The sequence below is a fragment of the Wyeomyia smithii genome, chromosome 2 (assembly GCF_029784165.1).
Source record: "Wyeomyia smithii strain HCP4-BCI-WySm-NY-G18 chromosome 2, ASM2978416v1, whole genome shotgun sequence".
Taxonomy (NCBI): Eukaryota; Metazoa; Arthropoda; class Insecta; order Diptera; family Culicidae; genus Wyeomyia; species Wyeomyia smithii.
Window position 1 is genome coordinate 251,649,745 of NC_073695.1, and position 16,466 is coordinate 251,666,210.

Sequence of the window (16,466 nt, forward strand, 5' to 3'; positions counted from 1 at the left end):
TTGGCACAAGATGTTTCCGCTGGAGGATTGTCAGAGTCGATTTCGTCAGATGACAGGAAATCTAAAGAATTTTATAAAAAGGTAGAACTGGTCGTAGTCTTCTTCAGAATGTCATAGTAAGATCTCTTGGAACGCTCCTTCAGAGACCGCATTAACTCATACTTGCGCTGTATGTACATCGAGCATGTTAACAGATCATGCTAAATCTCCCAGCAGAATATACACTTTTCAGTATTTTTATTTCAGGATTCATCAGCATGATTCTCCCTGCACTCACTGCACCGTGCTTTATTCAACAGTAGGCGGCTGTGTGGCCTCGCTGCTTTCAGTGAATGCAGTTTATTACTCGAGGTTCATGCAACCGCAGAGGCATCCGAACCTGATGGATCAAGACATAGGTGAACAACGCAGATCCTGCAAATGTGATTCGATACGAGTATGACGGGGTGTTGGTTTTCTTATTCATTGCGAGTGATACTGACTGCAATTGCTCGCAGTCTAGTATTCTTCCTCAGGAAGGCTGCTGTTCTTGAAACAGCATCCTCCAAGAGACACTTGTCGGACAAACTCGGATCGGTCACAACGCCGTCGTCTCTACGCCTCGCAAGCAGAGCCAATTGTGGAGTTTTAAGTGGAGGCCCCAAAATAAAATAAAACCGTTTTTTCATCGTACGAGTAAAAAACATTTATTTGTTATTGAAAAGTTACCAAAAATTAGTTAGAATTTTTTCTTACGAGTTTTTTGGCAGATAACTTATTAATTAAATAATCAGCATTCAACCCGAAAAATGTGGCTCCTCCTCAATCCGGCCCTGCACGCGAGGGTACATAAACATAGTACTCTCTCGTAAAAGGCATAAAGATCGCTAACCAAAACCCGTAATTTGCTTGGCCTCAACCTCAACCTCCATTGGTTTATGCGATAGCACACTATCACAGTGGAACGATAAAAGTGAGGAAAGATTTACATTTATCTTTGTCCAGTGGATCGATAGGCAGATCCGTCGTATACTTCTGCTTTGCTTCTGGTGGGTGTCCGCAGCACAATCGCGACGGAAAAAAATCACCTCTAGCGATTTTGATTACATATAAAGCCAGCCTAATGCCTGAAACATGCTGAATGCCAACGCGAGTGCTCGGGCGAGATTCTTGCTGTAGGTGAATGAACAGCTCTGCTTACGTTGCCCGATAGCCTTGGGATGTGCTAGTAGCCGATCAAATAAACAAATAAAAAAAAAAGCTCTGCTTACGGCTGTTCATTAACCTAGGGCAAAAATCTCGCGTGATCGTTCGCATTGGCGTTCAGCTTGTTTCAGGCCTATGACGCGTTGACATCGTCGTCAGTATGCGAATAACAAAGTATCGGTGGTGGTGCACTCTTTCTGCGCTTTAACCACAGAGTCCGATAAACTCTACTGTTAAAGCGCTATTCCTATTGTTTCCGTGTAGGGTTTGCAATCCCGGGAACGATTTCCCGGGAATTGCCTTTTCCCGGGATTCCCGGATCCCGGGAATAGGAATATTGATTCCCGGGATCCCGGGATTCCCGAACTCCTCGGAAAATTTTCCTTACAATATTGCAATAAAACTAAATATCGTATCAAAACACGAAACTTATGTCGTAGAAGTGTAGAGCAGCTTCATAGTGTGCATTATACGAAGCAAATATTTGCTTCAAACGACGATATGCTTGCCGTGTAATATCAAATTATTTGCTTAATCTATTTGTCAAAAATATATGCTGTCTTATTCAGTAAATGATAAATTAGGAAACATTTTCTTCGTCTCATGTCTTTTTTTGCTAGTGAGTTTACTACTAAGCGGATAGTTGCTTGATTTTTTCTTTGATTATTGACAGAAAATTTTAAAACCTGTAAATTGATAAAAAAAATTGAAACCCGTAAATCAATGCGACCAGAAATTAATAAATCAATAAAACTCAGTCAGTGTAACTTGGGTCGTGGCCGCGATTTTACATTAATTACGAAGGCATTCAAATGCTCTAAAATCTGGCTGCCAAACACTCAGCTTTATCTTCAACAAACTAAAAGTATTGGACTCTTCAGTTTCTAATGAAATGTAGCAAGAGCTGGAATCGGTGATTTAGAAGTATTTTAGAAATCAGACACCAGCGGTGATGCAGCGATCTTAAGCAAAGTTTTACAGAAGGGAACTACATTATTTGGGCTTAACGAGAAATTGTCAGCGGAACTGAGGCGATTGATAAACGATTGTTCATGAATTTCTGGAGTGAACTTGAATAAATTTTGTTCTTCAATTGATGATTAAATTGTAAACGATTGTTTGAAACTTTTTATTAATAAACATTATTTGAAATCTCATTTTTGCTAAGGATTTTTTCCTTTCCCGGTTCCCGGGAATTCCCGGGAAATGAGATTTTTTATTCCCGTTTCCCGGGAAATCTATTGTCGGGAATATTGCAAACCCTATGTCGGGACCGGTCCGGGCCCGGGCCGTGTCTGTGCCGTGTGTTTTCCGTGCTTGTTTGAGATTGATTGCATGCGTTCTTACGAAAGCATTCACACCGAAGCGCCGTACCGAGACCGGGACAGCACCGAGCTGCCGCCGTGCGAGAGAAAAAATATCGCTGCCGACGATATTTTATGTTGCCCGGAGAGTGCACGGAAGGCCCTCAGGTAGATGCATGTATGTTGCAGTGACATATTTCGAAATACTTCTCAACCAGAGCACGGTGCAGGCACGGTTCAAACATCCCGTAGAGAACCCGGACATGGCCCGAACCCGGCTCAAGGCAATGGAAACAGCGCTTAAAACGCGGATCAGCACAAAAACGATCCGAACGGTACTGACGATGAAACCGATCTGGTGGACGAGAAGTTTACAAACAACAAATTTGCCTTCCTCTTTGTCACACTGATGTGAAATCGATAAAACTCAAAATCGTTCAGCGGTTTTAAAATCAATCAAGGTTGAACTTTGAAATAACACAGTAAAGTTGTACTCATTCGTACGATTATGCAATTTACAGGGTAAAAATTGAATCTCCTCCTTGCCCAAGCTTATGCGATAAAGCAAAACTATTATGTTTGTGACACTCCCCGTGCACGAAAACCTAAATTTAAAAGTGTTCTCGGTAATCTGTTTATTAGTTTTCGAGTCTATAGGTGACAGACAGATAGGCAGACATTTGCATTCGTATAAATTAAGATTGTTTTAGTTTTTAGCTAAAAGAAAACAATTATAAGACCGATATTGAAGCATTATTTCTTTGCAATACGATTATTTTTCATTACTGTATGTTAATCATTATTGGCTAACTAAAATTTGACTTCTTTTAAACGCAAATTTGAACTTGAACACAGACTTGGAACTGGACTTGGACTTGGACTTGGACTTGGACTTGGACTTGGACTTGGACTTGGACTTGGACTTGGACTTGGACTTGGACTTGGACTTGGAATTGGATTTGGACTTGGACTTGGACTTGGACTTGGACTTGGACTTGGACTTGGACTTGGACTTGGACTTGGACTTGGACTTGGACTTGGACTTGGACTTGGACTTGGACTTGGACTTGGACTTGGACTTGGACTTGGACTTGGACTTGGACTTGGACTTGGACTTGGACTTGGACTTGGACTTGGACTTGGACTTGGACTTGGACTTGGACTTGGACTTGGACTTGGACTTGGACTTGGACTTGGACTTGGACTTGGACTTGGACTTGGACTTGGACTTGGACTTGGACTTGGACTTGGACTTGGACTTGGACTTGGACTTGGACTTGGACTTGGACTTGGACTTGGACTTGGACTTGGACTTGGACTTGGACTTGGACTTGGACTTGGACTTGGACTTGGACTTGGACTTGGACTTGGACTTGGACTTGGACTTGGACTTGGACTTGGACTTGGACTTGGACTTGGACTTGGACTTGGACTTGGACTTGGACTTGGACTTGGACTTGGACTTGGACTTGGACTTGGACTTGGACTTGGACTTGGACTTGGACTTGGACTTGGACTTGGACTTGGACTTGGACTTGGACTTGGACTTGGACTTGGACTTGGACTTGGACTTGGACTTGGACTTGGACTTGGACTTGGACTTGGACTTGGACTTGGACTTGGACTTGGACTTGGAAGCGGGGACGTTAAAGCGTTATAAATAATAATATATATTGAAAGAATGGATCTGTTATGAAAGCGTTCTCACTTCAGAAAAACTTTTCTTTGTAGCTGTACCCCCAAGACAATCATTTGATTTAGCGAATTGGGTACAATTTCCCTATCTTAGCAAAAAGCAACCTCAACGAGACTATCTGAAATTGAAGACCAGAACGATTCAAACGGCATTTTTAAGATTGGAAATTAATTGAGATTAAACCGATCAAACTCATGATAGGTTGGCTCCAGCCATGCATATAACTTTACGTATTTTAAGAAATTACGTTTATTTGAATAACTTAAAAAAGCAAGAACCCGCTTTTTGCGTAGTTGTTATCAAGGTATTGGCGAGTGACTAAAACATATATCACTTCTTTAATTATGATTTAGGGAATTTATAAATGATTTGTTATTTTCCACGATTAAGAGAAGTTTTTTTCTCTGTGTGCGAGAAACCAAAACAAAACTGCGCACAAAAAAACAAAAACAAAAATAAAAGGTATGCTCATTGAGAAAACTTTATTATTTACGGTATTTAAAAAACCTGTTTTGATCTAAATGAAATTTTTAGCAAATAAGTGTTGGTCATTCATCGGCAGTATTTTTGTCTTGATGAATTGGCTGAAGAAGTTTAAATCACTGCTGTACAGTCGACTTGTTCAACCGATTTTGTTTGGGCGTTCAATTATTTTTAATGAAGTTTCAATGAATAAACGAGAAAATACTAAATCTTCGATTAACACCCACTATAGCTACCCTCACGAATGCTATAGCGAACCATACATACGAACGTATAAGAATTTTTTTTTTTTTTTATTCTCGCTTATTTTCCGTCGGTCTAGTTCCGCCACTGTTGTGGCCAATCACCGACGCCCAGGGAGGCGACTCCACACCCAGGACCCTAACTCACGACCCGTTTATTAACGGACCGGCGCCAACGGCTTTACTTCCTCATGCGATGGAAGGCGTGATCCCAGAGATGTTTCGCCTCAGAAAATCTCCCGGTGTCGGCTAGGATTGAATCTAGACCAGTTGAGTTGGTTGTGAGTGGATCAGGCCACCTCACAACCATCGACACCTATGTCGGCAGTGGGATTCGAACCCAGGCGTCGAGCGTGGTTGGCGGAGACGTTACCAACCACACTAGGCCCCCGCTCTTATAAGAAATTTAATTCGATGCCATGCGCTTTTTGAAGTGACCAATATTCGCCACCTCCAGCTTTTTGCTGCTTCAGAAAGAACCGTCCGCTTTGCCAGCCATCGCACGAATGAGAAATTCATTTCGATGGTGTGCACTTTTGTAAGCGACCAATATTTGTCACCACCAACTTTCTGCTCTTTCAGAAAGAACTGGCCGCTTTGCCAGTCAACGCACGATACCGGTACAGTTTTGGAATAAAAATGATAAGGGGAAAAGTTCGAATGGTACTCTTTTTATCGAAGTTTCGTCAGTTATTTGAAAAGAGGGAGGAGTTTAAAAGAATAGGGAATGGCATAGAAAGTAAAACAACAACAGCAACAACAAATCGTTTACAAAGTCAGATCGGTTATGCTTGGGAAGAGAGGTAGTGATTGGTTGCTCGGTATGATTTAGACAATCCGATGTTATTTACTAATTTTTCAAAAGTGTGTCTCAAACAATAGGTTGTTTTTGTTACATAGATTTAACCGTAACAAAATTTCTGATCGGTTGATGCCAAAATCTCGATATTCTAAAAAGAAATGACTGATATATAAGCGCTCAAAACCTGACCACTTTTCCCTGGTTTTCCTCGATTGAATAACTAGATTTTCAAATTCTTTTGCATTAATCCACTCCACGTCTCATGCTCCAGTTTCGTCTTCCTGAAGCACGCGTCCTTCCGTAATTTTCCCCTTACGAATTTCACCGTCCACACTTTCATGAACATGGTTATTTGAACAGTGGCATAAACAATGTTTTTCTTAATCAATTTACTCCCCTCCGCCCTTGTAATATAATGTAAGCAAATCGCACACACCCCCTTAATCCCCACCCCCTGTTTGCTTATGTAATTACTGAACGGCGCTTCAGAATTGAGATTGTGATTGGGCGGTGATTGGAAATTAAATTGGATATTGGTATCATCCAATATCTCACTCACCAAAAATCTTGTGAGTGGTAGAGCTGTGCTCCTATGGCTCAGATTTGAAATGTTTTGACAGTTATTTGTTTGGACTCTATTTACCTCTCAGTGCTGAAAATTTCATCTAGAAACGTGAAATTTGAAGAATCTGTGGCAGACGAAAGAAGAAAACTATTTTTCACTCTCAGGTCTTCTTCTATTTTTGGAACAAGTTTATACCAAATTTACACCAGCGAAACCTGAATAGAACCAGCTTATATAGATCAACTTTTCGTTCCCCGTACTGGTGTTGTATATATTATTGTTTTAAATCACCTGTTACCCAGTCAACAATTCAATACCCCATGCTCTCAGTTTCCCATGAAACTTGGTATAATATAAATCACTCAATATACAACAAAAGGAAATTCGATTAGTTTTACGCACATTAAATTACTTTGGCAAGACACTCAATATCCAGAAAACTTGGCTTTTTTAGGATGAATTCGAATTCGAATTCGAATTCGAATAATCGAATAATTCATATGCTGCAAGTAGAACTACGGAGGATTTAAGGAATATTCAATCGCGGAGATATTTGTCTTCCTTATTTATTTTCATCATTTTTTTCGGATCTTGCAGTTCTTTAAACATGGGCACGTCTTTGAGTATATCGTAAAAAAACCTGTATTTTGAGCGTTTTCAGTTCATTGTCATCGATAAACTTTTTGCTGGTCTGTTGAGACTGATCGTGGTCGCTAGTACCACTACAATTAAGGCGGTTGGTAAAGGCTAGAGAGCCAACGTATTTGGCTTCCTGGGCGTGATCCTTCTCAGCCATTCAGAATTCTCCCTTTTGATGGCCGGCTAAAACACGCGCTCGAAAGTTGTTCGAGAAGGTTCTGACGAAGTATAAAGAATGCTTGGTTATCGACGACAAAACATACGTGAAGATGGATTTTGAACTGCTTCTCGGAACGAAATGCACGGGGCGATGTCCTCGCCAAGTTCACGTTTGTTTTCGCCGCTAAATTTGCACGGAAACTAATGATCTGGCAAAAAAAATTGCAGCCGTGGAAGGAAAACCAAAGTTTTTTTTCTACGAACAATACGATGAACTCAATGGTATATGAGTAAGAAAGCCTCGAACAGCGAGTTTCACCGTTTATTGAAGCACATAGACGTCCTGGTAAGTTTTGGCCGGATTCGTAAAGCGGCAACCACAGTCGGGAGGTATTCAGTGGTACCGTGACAACAAGATGAATTTCATCCCAAAGGACATCACCAGAAAATTATGGCGCTAGTTCCGAAGAAAGTTCACGATTTCATCCGATGGCTGAGTACAACAAAATACCGTCATAAGTCAAACTAACTTCTACATAGAGCCAATTCATTTGTTTCCGATTCTAATTGCTTTAGCAAGCTCTAGCATCAATATCATTATATGTAGGCGCCGGGAAGAATTCATGTGCTCATCGATGAATATCTTACAAATTGTGAGAGTGTACAGGATTTTGAGAATCGTTGGCAGCTCCTTCGATAACATGCACACAATCTACCAGACGATGTAGGTCATCGTAAGACATCTTTTTGGTTGCAGTGTGATTACGATTGGGATCGGAATCATAATTGGAATTGAGGTTGTGTTGAAAATGTTATTGGGATTTTTATTTAGACGGTAATTGGGTTGGGAATTTGTTTTCAAAAAACTGTCTGGTTTATTTATTGTATAGATCATTAAACCTTAGATTTTTATGATGATATAGCGTGTTTTGGTAACGCTCGAGTACCAAATAAATTTTATTATTGTAATTCAATATTTACACTTATTTGGTAATATTTTGCACTTCTGGTTAATTTTCAATAATATATTTCATTTGTGAAAAATCCAAATACCAAACGCAGTTCAATTCCAATTTTGCTGCTAATAATTGACGACTCAGCAATGCAATAAGCAGCTTGACCCACAATGCTGATCAAGCTGAAACGAATTATTTACTTTTTATTTCACCAATCAGATTGCATTCAACCAACAGGGTTTCGAGTATAGTTGCTCCCGACGCTTACAGAAAATAAATTAATTCCATTGACCCAAAACCGGTCTTTCCGATGTAAATCAGAAGCAGCATCGTTACAAGAAATCACTTTCTGGCCACGAAAGCCGCCCCTCAAAACCTCTACCTCCGACTCGGAACGAGGTTTCGTCTAGCTGCGGGCTGTTTGCGAAACAGATAACCATTCATCATTTTTCGTCCCAGCACTTTTCGGACGTGCGGAGGGAAAAGTTTGTGCCCTCTCGGTGAGGAGCCGGTTCGGTTCTAGGAGCATCTTAGCCTAGAGCTCCGCACTATACTAACAGGCGAATAAACATTAGCCACTGTTTTATTGCTTTCATTGTGCGCACGGGTTTCGATTTCCGGCGTCCAGTTTCATTTTCGATTGCGGAATCGAATCCGTCCGATCCGTTGTTTATTTATCATTATTGTTGGGTTGCTGGTTGCAATTCGTTTGCGTTTTCGCTCAACATGCCCGCGAGGAAATCCGGCTGATGGAGCCGGTCTTTGGGTTCGCCGTTTCCTTGTATCGTGGGAGCAAACAGAAGTTTAATCAAATTATTCTCGAGTATATATTCGAAACACCCACAGAACGCTCCTGGCCTGGCAGCCGATCCGATGGGGAAAAAGCGGTGGCGAAGGATCCGAGCCGAGGGATGCTTCACGTCGGATTAAATATGCTGTCTTGCAAGAATGTTGCCCGTTTCCTAATTGGTTTGGCAGCTGCCCTGGTTCTATTTTTTTCGCTTATTTGGCATACTGCAGGAACGAATTTAGCAGTAATTAATCGATAAACTTATTGGGGAATATCAATGTCAGATTAGTTTATAATTGTTATTGTTATTTTGACGTACAATTTAATCATTTAATTTTGATGGATTTATGATTATTTTTGAATTTTTACTGACTCCTTAGACCATAGAGCAAAGCCTGAACACTGCTAATTTAACTTCATGCCTAATTTGCTGAATCTTTCATTACGAAAAATGCTATCATATTAATTAAATCGCTCTCGTTGGCAATTCTCGAACCGTTAATCGTACCGAACAGCCGAGCGGCGCAAAATATGGGAGATTATTTTACGACTAGAATCAAGTAAAAATCACACCTTGCAGGCGCTGCCGGGCAATTCGGCAAACGATGGCAAATTTTGTAATTTAGTGCCCGTGACGGTACCGAGCAGCTTTTACGATGCTACGAGTTTGCTAAACGGTGGCGCTCTCCCATCAGGCGAATGGCAATAATCATTCTTCGCGAAAATGGCATCCCATTTGTGACTGTTTGCGCGTCGTTAAATTTGGAGCCTGTACCTTCGGCGCTTCGATGCTTCCGAGGCACTTCCGCTGGTAAGCATACGAAAGCATCCATTGCGTATGCGGCATTCATTAAATTCAATAAATTCCGTGCACCTTCCGTTCGAATACCGTTCACCTTCATTAGGCCGAGAAATGTGAATGCAGAAACTGTGGACATTGATGACGGGACAGTCTACTCATTTCGCCAGTCAGGTCCTGGTGGAATTATAGATTCCCACCGGGTTGTTTGCGGTCGTAGATTTCGCTACATGCACTTGCTTATGTTGTTGATGATACAGTTATTTATACTACTGTTAGCCAAAGGGAATCTAACAGAAATATTTCTGCAGTGTTTAGTTATTTCGGAAGAGCTGGTGAATGTGATGCCATCTCTAGAATGTCGCTGCCATGTGCTCGAACCGTTTCATTGGCTTGTCCTAGAAAATTTCAAAACAAGATAACAACGCACGGTGTGTTTAATAAAGAATATTTAAAATTTACATTATAATACTTATATACAAAAAACACAAATTTTAGTGCTTGGACTTAAAAAACTGCAAAAACTTGTTTTTTCAAAAATGATCAAAAATGCTAAAAGATAACCATGCACCGCAATTCCCAAAACACATTCAACAATATCGTTTGCCGGCATTAACAAAAGCAACGTCATTTGTCAGCTGGCGAATATCGAACGCTTCTCCATTCCTAACCGCACTCAAGTTGAAACACCCAATCAGTTTAGACCAATCGACGCCCCCGAGGGCAATCCATGAAGCCGCCTCGACGACGTCAGTCTGCTGTTTTTCATTGTCAGTCTAACCTGCTGGATGTTGATTTCGATTTTTTGAATACCTCCTGTCCTGTCTGCTACTCTACTAGTCTTCATTCCGTGCTTTTCTTCACCCCGGCAGACAGACCGATCGTCCTTCTTTAATAACAGCGTCTCTCAATGCGTCGTTTAATCTATCCTTCGTTGGATCCGGCATTGACATCATCGTCATCGTTGTCGTCGTTGTCGTTCTCGGTAACTCGATCCGATCACACGAAAATCGACTCGGCAAATATTTGCTTCGAAAATCTCGCCAAACATGTGAAAAGGGCCCATGTGCCATATGTGAACAAGCCAAATTTTCTCGTTTTTTGATCAATACAAGCGAAATCTGCTCTTACCAATAAGCTTTATTGATAAAATAATTTACTCTTAATCAAACAATCTTATTTGTACGAGTAGATTAAGCTTGTATTCATTGAAAAACGTGAACATGTGGCTTGTTTACATTTGGCACATGGGCCCTTTTCACATGTTTAGCGAGAAATCACCGTAAGCGCAACAACTGACGATGTTCGCTAGCTGCTTGCTGTAGCGGAGAACAGAGACGCAGAAAAGCCAACTAGCGGAAACTGCCTGTGTGCGCCTGCCATGAATGGATAAATAGGCTGGCAAACGCAGTTTGAATGTATACAATGAGAATGCTATTCGATCATTCTTGGAACGGTTTTAAAACTTGTTCAAACTGTTTTCTGTTTTGAACTTCAATTAAGTTTTTTTCCGCTTTTGTATTCGTCATCTTGTTTTACTTACTGAGCAAAAAAACAACCAACGTAATGATTGATGCCGATGTTATTGCCAATGAAACCAGCTAACATCAAGGTTATTATCGCTGGGCGATTTCGGATTTCACGTCACACATCCGACAATGACCAACAAAGGAACAAAGGGACAAGTGGACACCGGGCGAGCTAACAAAGACAAACCGTCAAGGAAATAATCCACGTTGCGGTTGTTTTCCCCTGCATTGGCTTTAATAAATCAAAAAGCCCCGGCTATCACGAAACAATATTCGGGCGATTCCTCCTCCCAGCCAGTCTGGATTACCGAAGGGCTTACAGAAATGGGATATCCGTTGTCCCTAATATCGGGAGCGGTTCAGCATGGAATGGAACCCATTTCATTGCCCAATCCATATAGATGTGTGTCGATCGGTGATTACCATTGGAAAACATACTTCATTCGAAGTAGCACTGTAGAGTTCCCTATAATTCTTTTTGATTTACTGCGGTTCCACCTTTTGATTCTCGGACCTGATGGAGCTTTATACACGAGGGTAACCGAAAAGTCAACATGGACCGCTTGTGAGTGGAAAATATTTTTTGTTTCATGTCCGTTTCCGACTTAGGGTTTTTTCTTAATTTAATATCTGCTTGTCTAGTCATATTAAAGTCGAAAATTTTTTAGAGGAATTTCACGCAAATCAAACGGTTTGGTTAAAATTTCTTAGAATAAAAGAAAACTTTGCAAATGTGGAATCTCTAACCACAACTCTAAACCGTCTTGAAAAAATTTAAATTTTTTTATCTTGAAATTTTTTCAAATAAATAACATTGACATAGCATTCCGCGTCGAACACTCGACAGAAACGGACGTGCAAAGTGGTCGTTCTATTACAATCCGGTCCGTGTGTACGAATAGACAAACAAAAGAGTGTATTATTCGCGCTAAAGGCCAACTAGATTGTGAGTTGTGTCACTACGTTCTGTACCCGGCTCGCAACTTTGGCTGTATTGGTGCAAAATACCAGCTGCAGTTTTGATCTGTGCACAGTGAATAGATCTCTCTAATTCAAGACCATCAGTTTACAGTCGAGTCGTGTCGCTGTGCTGAGTGATCTCACACCCGGCTCACTGCTGGTGGCTGTATTGGTGCTGCTGTACTGGTGCTGCTGGCTACTTTGGGTGTAGCTTCGAACGATCGGACAACCACTGCTGGAAGGAAGAAGTAAATAGGTACGTGTTCTTGTCAGCGCTAGTGCGCTAGTGCGCTACATTTGGCGCGATGGATATAGATCCCTCGCCTCCCGTGCCACCATCCCTGAACCCCCCTGACCCTGACCCTTCTGTTACCCCCTCCCCTGTTCATTCTCCAGTCCCCCCTCGCCCCAGGCTTTACCCGGACGGATCTCAACAGGGCAGCTATACTGTTTATTTTCGTCCAAAGGCAGGAGTGAATTCAAAGCGATTAAACATACTGCAAATTTCTAAAGACCTGACGAAGGGGTACAAGGCCGTGACCGAAATTTCCAAGGTCCGACCTAACAAGCTCCGTGTCGTGGTCAGTGATCTGGCACAGGCTTGCTCTGAGCTCTTCACACGCGAGTATCGCGTTTACAAACCCGCACGAGACGTGGAGATCGACGATGTCATAACCGATTCGAGTCTGTCCGTCGAGTGTATACTGAAAAGTGCCAAAGGGTGCTTTAAGAACAAAACCTGTTCCGATGTAAAGGTGCTCGACTGCAAGCAATTGCGGTCAGCATCGATCATCGGTGGCAAAACAGTATACACCCCGTCAGACTCGTTTCGAGTTACGTTTGCCGGGTCAGCGCTACCAAGCCACGTCTCGATCGACCGGGTTCGTCTGCCTGTGCGATTGTATGTACCCCGTGTTATGAATTGCACCAATTGCAAGCAGTTAGGCCACACAGCCGCCTACTGCTGCAATAAGGCACGATGTAGCAAGTGTGGGGAGACTCATGCGGAAGATTCTTGCAGTGTTAATGCTGAAAAATGTATTCACTGTGGGGAAAACCAGCATGAGCTCTCCACATGCCCGGTGTACATGCAGCGCAGAGATAAAATCAAGCGGTCACTTAAGGAACGTTCAAAGCGTTCTTATGCTGAGATGCTGAAGAAGACCGTGACCACTTATACCATAACATCGAACCCCTTTGATCTGTTGTCCTCTGATGAAACCGATTCTGACGATTCATCAGCGGGAACATCTTATGCCAATCCTGGGGAGTCTAGGAAGAGGAAAAATGCTTCTTCTCCTAAACTTCCCCGAAAAGGTCCTAAGATTTCCCAAAGTGAAATGAAAAGTACGAACAAACCAAACAGTGCAGCGGAAAAACCGAAGCAAACTCCTCCTGGGCTTGCAAATTTAAAGTCCCAGAAGGAGTTCCCAGCACTGCCAGGAACATCTAAAACCTCAGTTGTTCCTTTTGCACATCCAGTTGATGAAACAAACTCTGGATTAGTGAAATTTTCTGACATTGAGGACTAGATTTTTGAAAATTTCAATGTACCCGATCCAATTAAAATTTTTCTTACAGCATTCCTCTCAACAGTTAGATCATTTTTGAAGCAGTTGACTGCCCAATGGCCCCTCCTTGCAGCGATTGTATCCTTCGATGCCTAATTCAACTGCGTATATGAAGGATTCTATCTCTGTCTTACAGTGGAATTGTATAAGTATTTTACCAAAAATTGATTCGTTTAAAGTTTTGATAAATAAAAACAAATGCGATGCATTTTCCCTTTGTGATACTTGGCTTACTTCAAATATTGATCTCAACTTCCATGATTTTAATATTATTCGCCTTGATCGAGACACCCCATATGGAGGAGTACTTTTAGGGATTAAAAAGTGCTATTCTTTCTATCGTATTAACCTCCCCTCGATTCCAGGCATCGAAGTTGTCGCATGTCAAATGACAATACAAGGTAAAGAGCTTTGTATTGCCTCAATATATATTCCTCCCAGAGCACAGGTTGGGCAACGGCTGCTCTTTGATTTAATAGAACTTTTTTCCTCGCCACGTTTGATTTTGGGAGACTTCAACTCTCATGGTGTGGCTTGGGGTTCCCCTTACAATGATAACCGCTCCTCTTTAATCTATAACCTTTGCGATGACTTCGACATGACTATTTTAAACAACGGTGAAATGACACGTATCCCGAAACCTCCAGCTCGCCCAAGCGCTTTGGATCTATCCTTATGTTCGACGTCGCTACGGTTGGATTGCACATGGAAGGTAATCCTCGATCCTCACGGTAGCGACCATTTGCCTATTCTTATTTCAATTACTAACGGGTCAACTCGCATGCGACCAGTTGACATTCCGTATGACCTCACACGGAATGTCGATTGGAAGTTATACGAGGAAATGATTTCAAAAGCAGTCGATTCGATTCAACATCATCCACCACTTGAAGAATACAACCTCCTCGCGGGCTTGATTCTCGACGCCGCGTTGCAAGCCCAAACGAAGAAATATCCCGGCGTAACGATCAAAGAACGGCCTCCCACTCCGTGGTGGGACCAAGTCTTAGCACTCTTAGAGTGCTCCGATGTCTACACGCAAAGATCCGACGCGTTTTTGGCCTACCAGAAGGGAGGTATACCTGGCGACTATTTACGGTATTCGGAGCTTGATACCAAGCTTAAAAGTTTGGCTAAAGCAAAGAAACGCGGATATTGGCGTCGGTTCGTGAACGAGACGTCGAGGGAGACATCGATGAGCACTCTTTGGAACACAGCCCGAAGAATGCGGAATCGCGTAACGGTCAACGAAAGCGAGGAGTCTTCAAGTCGGTGGATATTTGATTTTGCCAGGAAAGTATGTCCGGATTCTGTTCCTGAGGAAAATATTGTTCGTGATGCGTCTCCGGGCCACGACGCGATAGAATCACCTTTTACGATGGCAGAATTTTCAGTTGCCCTCCTGTCCTGTAACAATAACGCACCTGGGTTAGATAGAATCAAATTCAACTTGTTGAAGAATCTACCCGGCAATGCCAAGAGGCGCTTGTTGAACTTGTTCAATAAGTTCCTGGAGCAAAACATTGTACCGCAGGATTGGAGGCAAGTGAAGGTGATCGCCATCCAAAAACCAGGGAAACCAGCTTCTGATCACAACTCTTATAGGCCGATTGCAATGCTATCCTGTATCCGGAAATTGATGGAAAAAATGATACTCCGTCGTTTAGATCACTGGGTCGAATCAAATGGTCTACTATCAGATACTCAATTTGGCTTCCGCCGTGCCAAAGGGACGAATGATTGTCTTGCGTTGCTTTCAACAGATATTCAGCTGGCGTATGCTCGCAAAGAACAAATGGTGTCTGCGTTCTTGGACATTAAGGGGGCTTTTGATCCTGTTTCTATTGACATTCTTCCGGGTAAACTTCACCGACAAGGATTTTCTCCAATTTTGAACAATTTTTTGCACAATTTGCTGTCCGAAAAGCACATGCATTTTACGCACGGCGATTTGGCAACTTTTCGCATTAGCTACATGGGTCTTCCCCAGGGCTCATGTTTAAGCCCCCTTCTTTACAACTTTTATGTAAATGACATCGACGAATGTCTGGCAAATTCATGCACGATAAGACAACTTGCAGACGACAGTGTAATCTCTGTTACAGGAGCCAAAGCTGCCGATTTGCAAGGACCATTGCAAGATACCTTGGACAATTTGTCTGCTTGGGCTTTACAGCTAGGTATCGAATTCTCTCCGGAGAAGACTGAGATAGTAGTTTTTTCTAGGAAGCATGAACCTGCTCAGCTTCAAACATAATTAATGGGTAAAACGATTTCTCAGGTTTTGGTACACAAATATCTTGGTGTCTGGTTCGACTCTAAAGGCACCTGGGGTTGTCACGTGAGGTATCTGATGAAAAAATGTCAACAAAGAGTGAATTTTCTTCGTACAATAACCGGACAATGGTGGAGAGCCCACCCAGGAGACCTTATAAGGCTTTACCAAACAACGATACTGTCTGTTATTGAGTACGGGTGTTTCTGCTTCCGCTCCGCAGCAAACACACATTTGATCAAACTGGAGCGAATACAATATCGTTGTTTGCGTATCGCCTTGGGTTGCATGCAATCGACCCATACGATGAGTTTGGAGGTCTTAGCTGGAGTACTACCATTGAAAAACCGCTTTTGGAGCCTGTCTTCTCGTATTCTTATCAAATGTGAGGTCTTGAACCGTCCTGTGATTGAAAATTTTGAAAGGTTAATCGAACTTAATTCTCAAACCCGTTTTATGACATTGTATTTCAATCACATGTCCCAAAATATTAACCCTTCTTCGAATATTC

The 16,466-nt window shown here is 42.1% G+C and overlaps 1 protein-coding gene across 3 annotated transcripts in view; it reads left to right on the forward strand.

Moving 5' to 3' along the window:
- LOC129723412 (neuroligin-4, X-linked-like) overlaps positions 1 to 16,466 on the forward strand; it is a 591,759-nt gene that overhangs the window by 436,830 nt on the left and 138,463 nt on the right. The window contains exon 1 of one of the 3 annotated variants that reach the window (XM_055677614.1): positions 11,504 to 11,714. The exons of the other annotated variants lie outside the window; for them this stretch is intronic. Within the exon in view, the coding sequence (XP_055533589.1) occupies positions 11,519 to 11,714 (196 nt within the window). The 5' untranslated portion in view covers positions 11,504 to 11,518. Of the gene's footprint in view, positions 1 to 11,503; positions 11,715 to 16,466 lie in introns of those variants that run through there. 3 annotated transcript variants of the gene reach the window in all.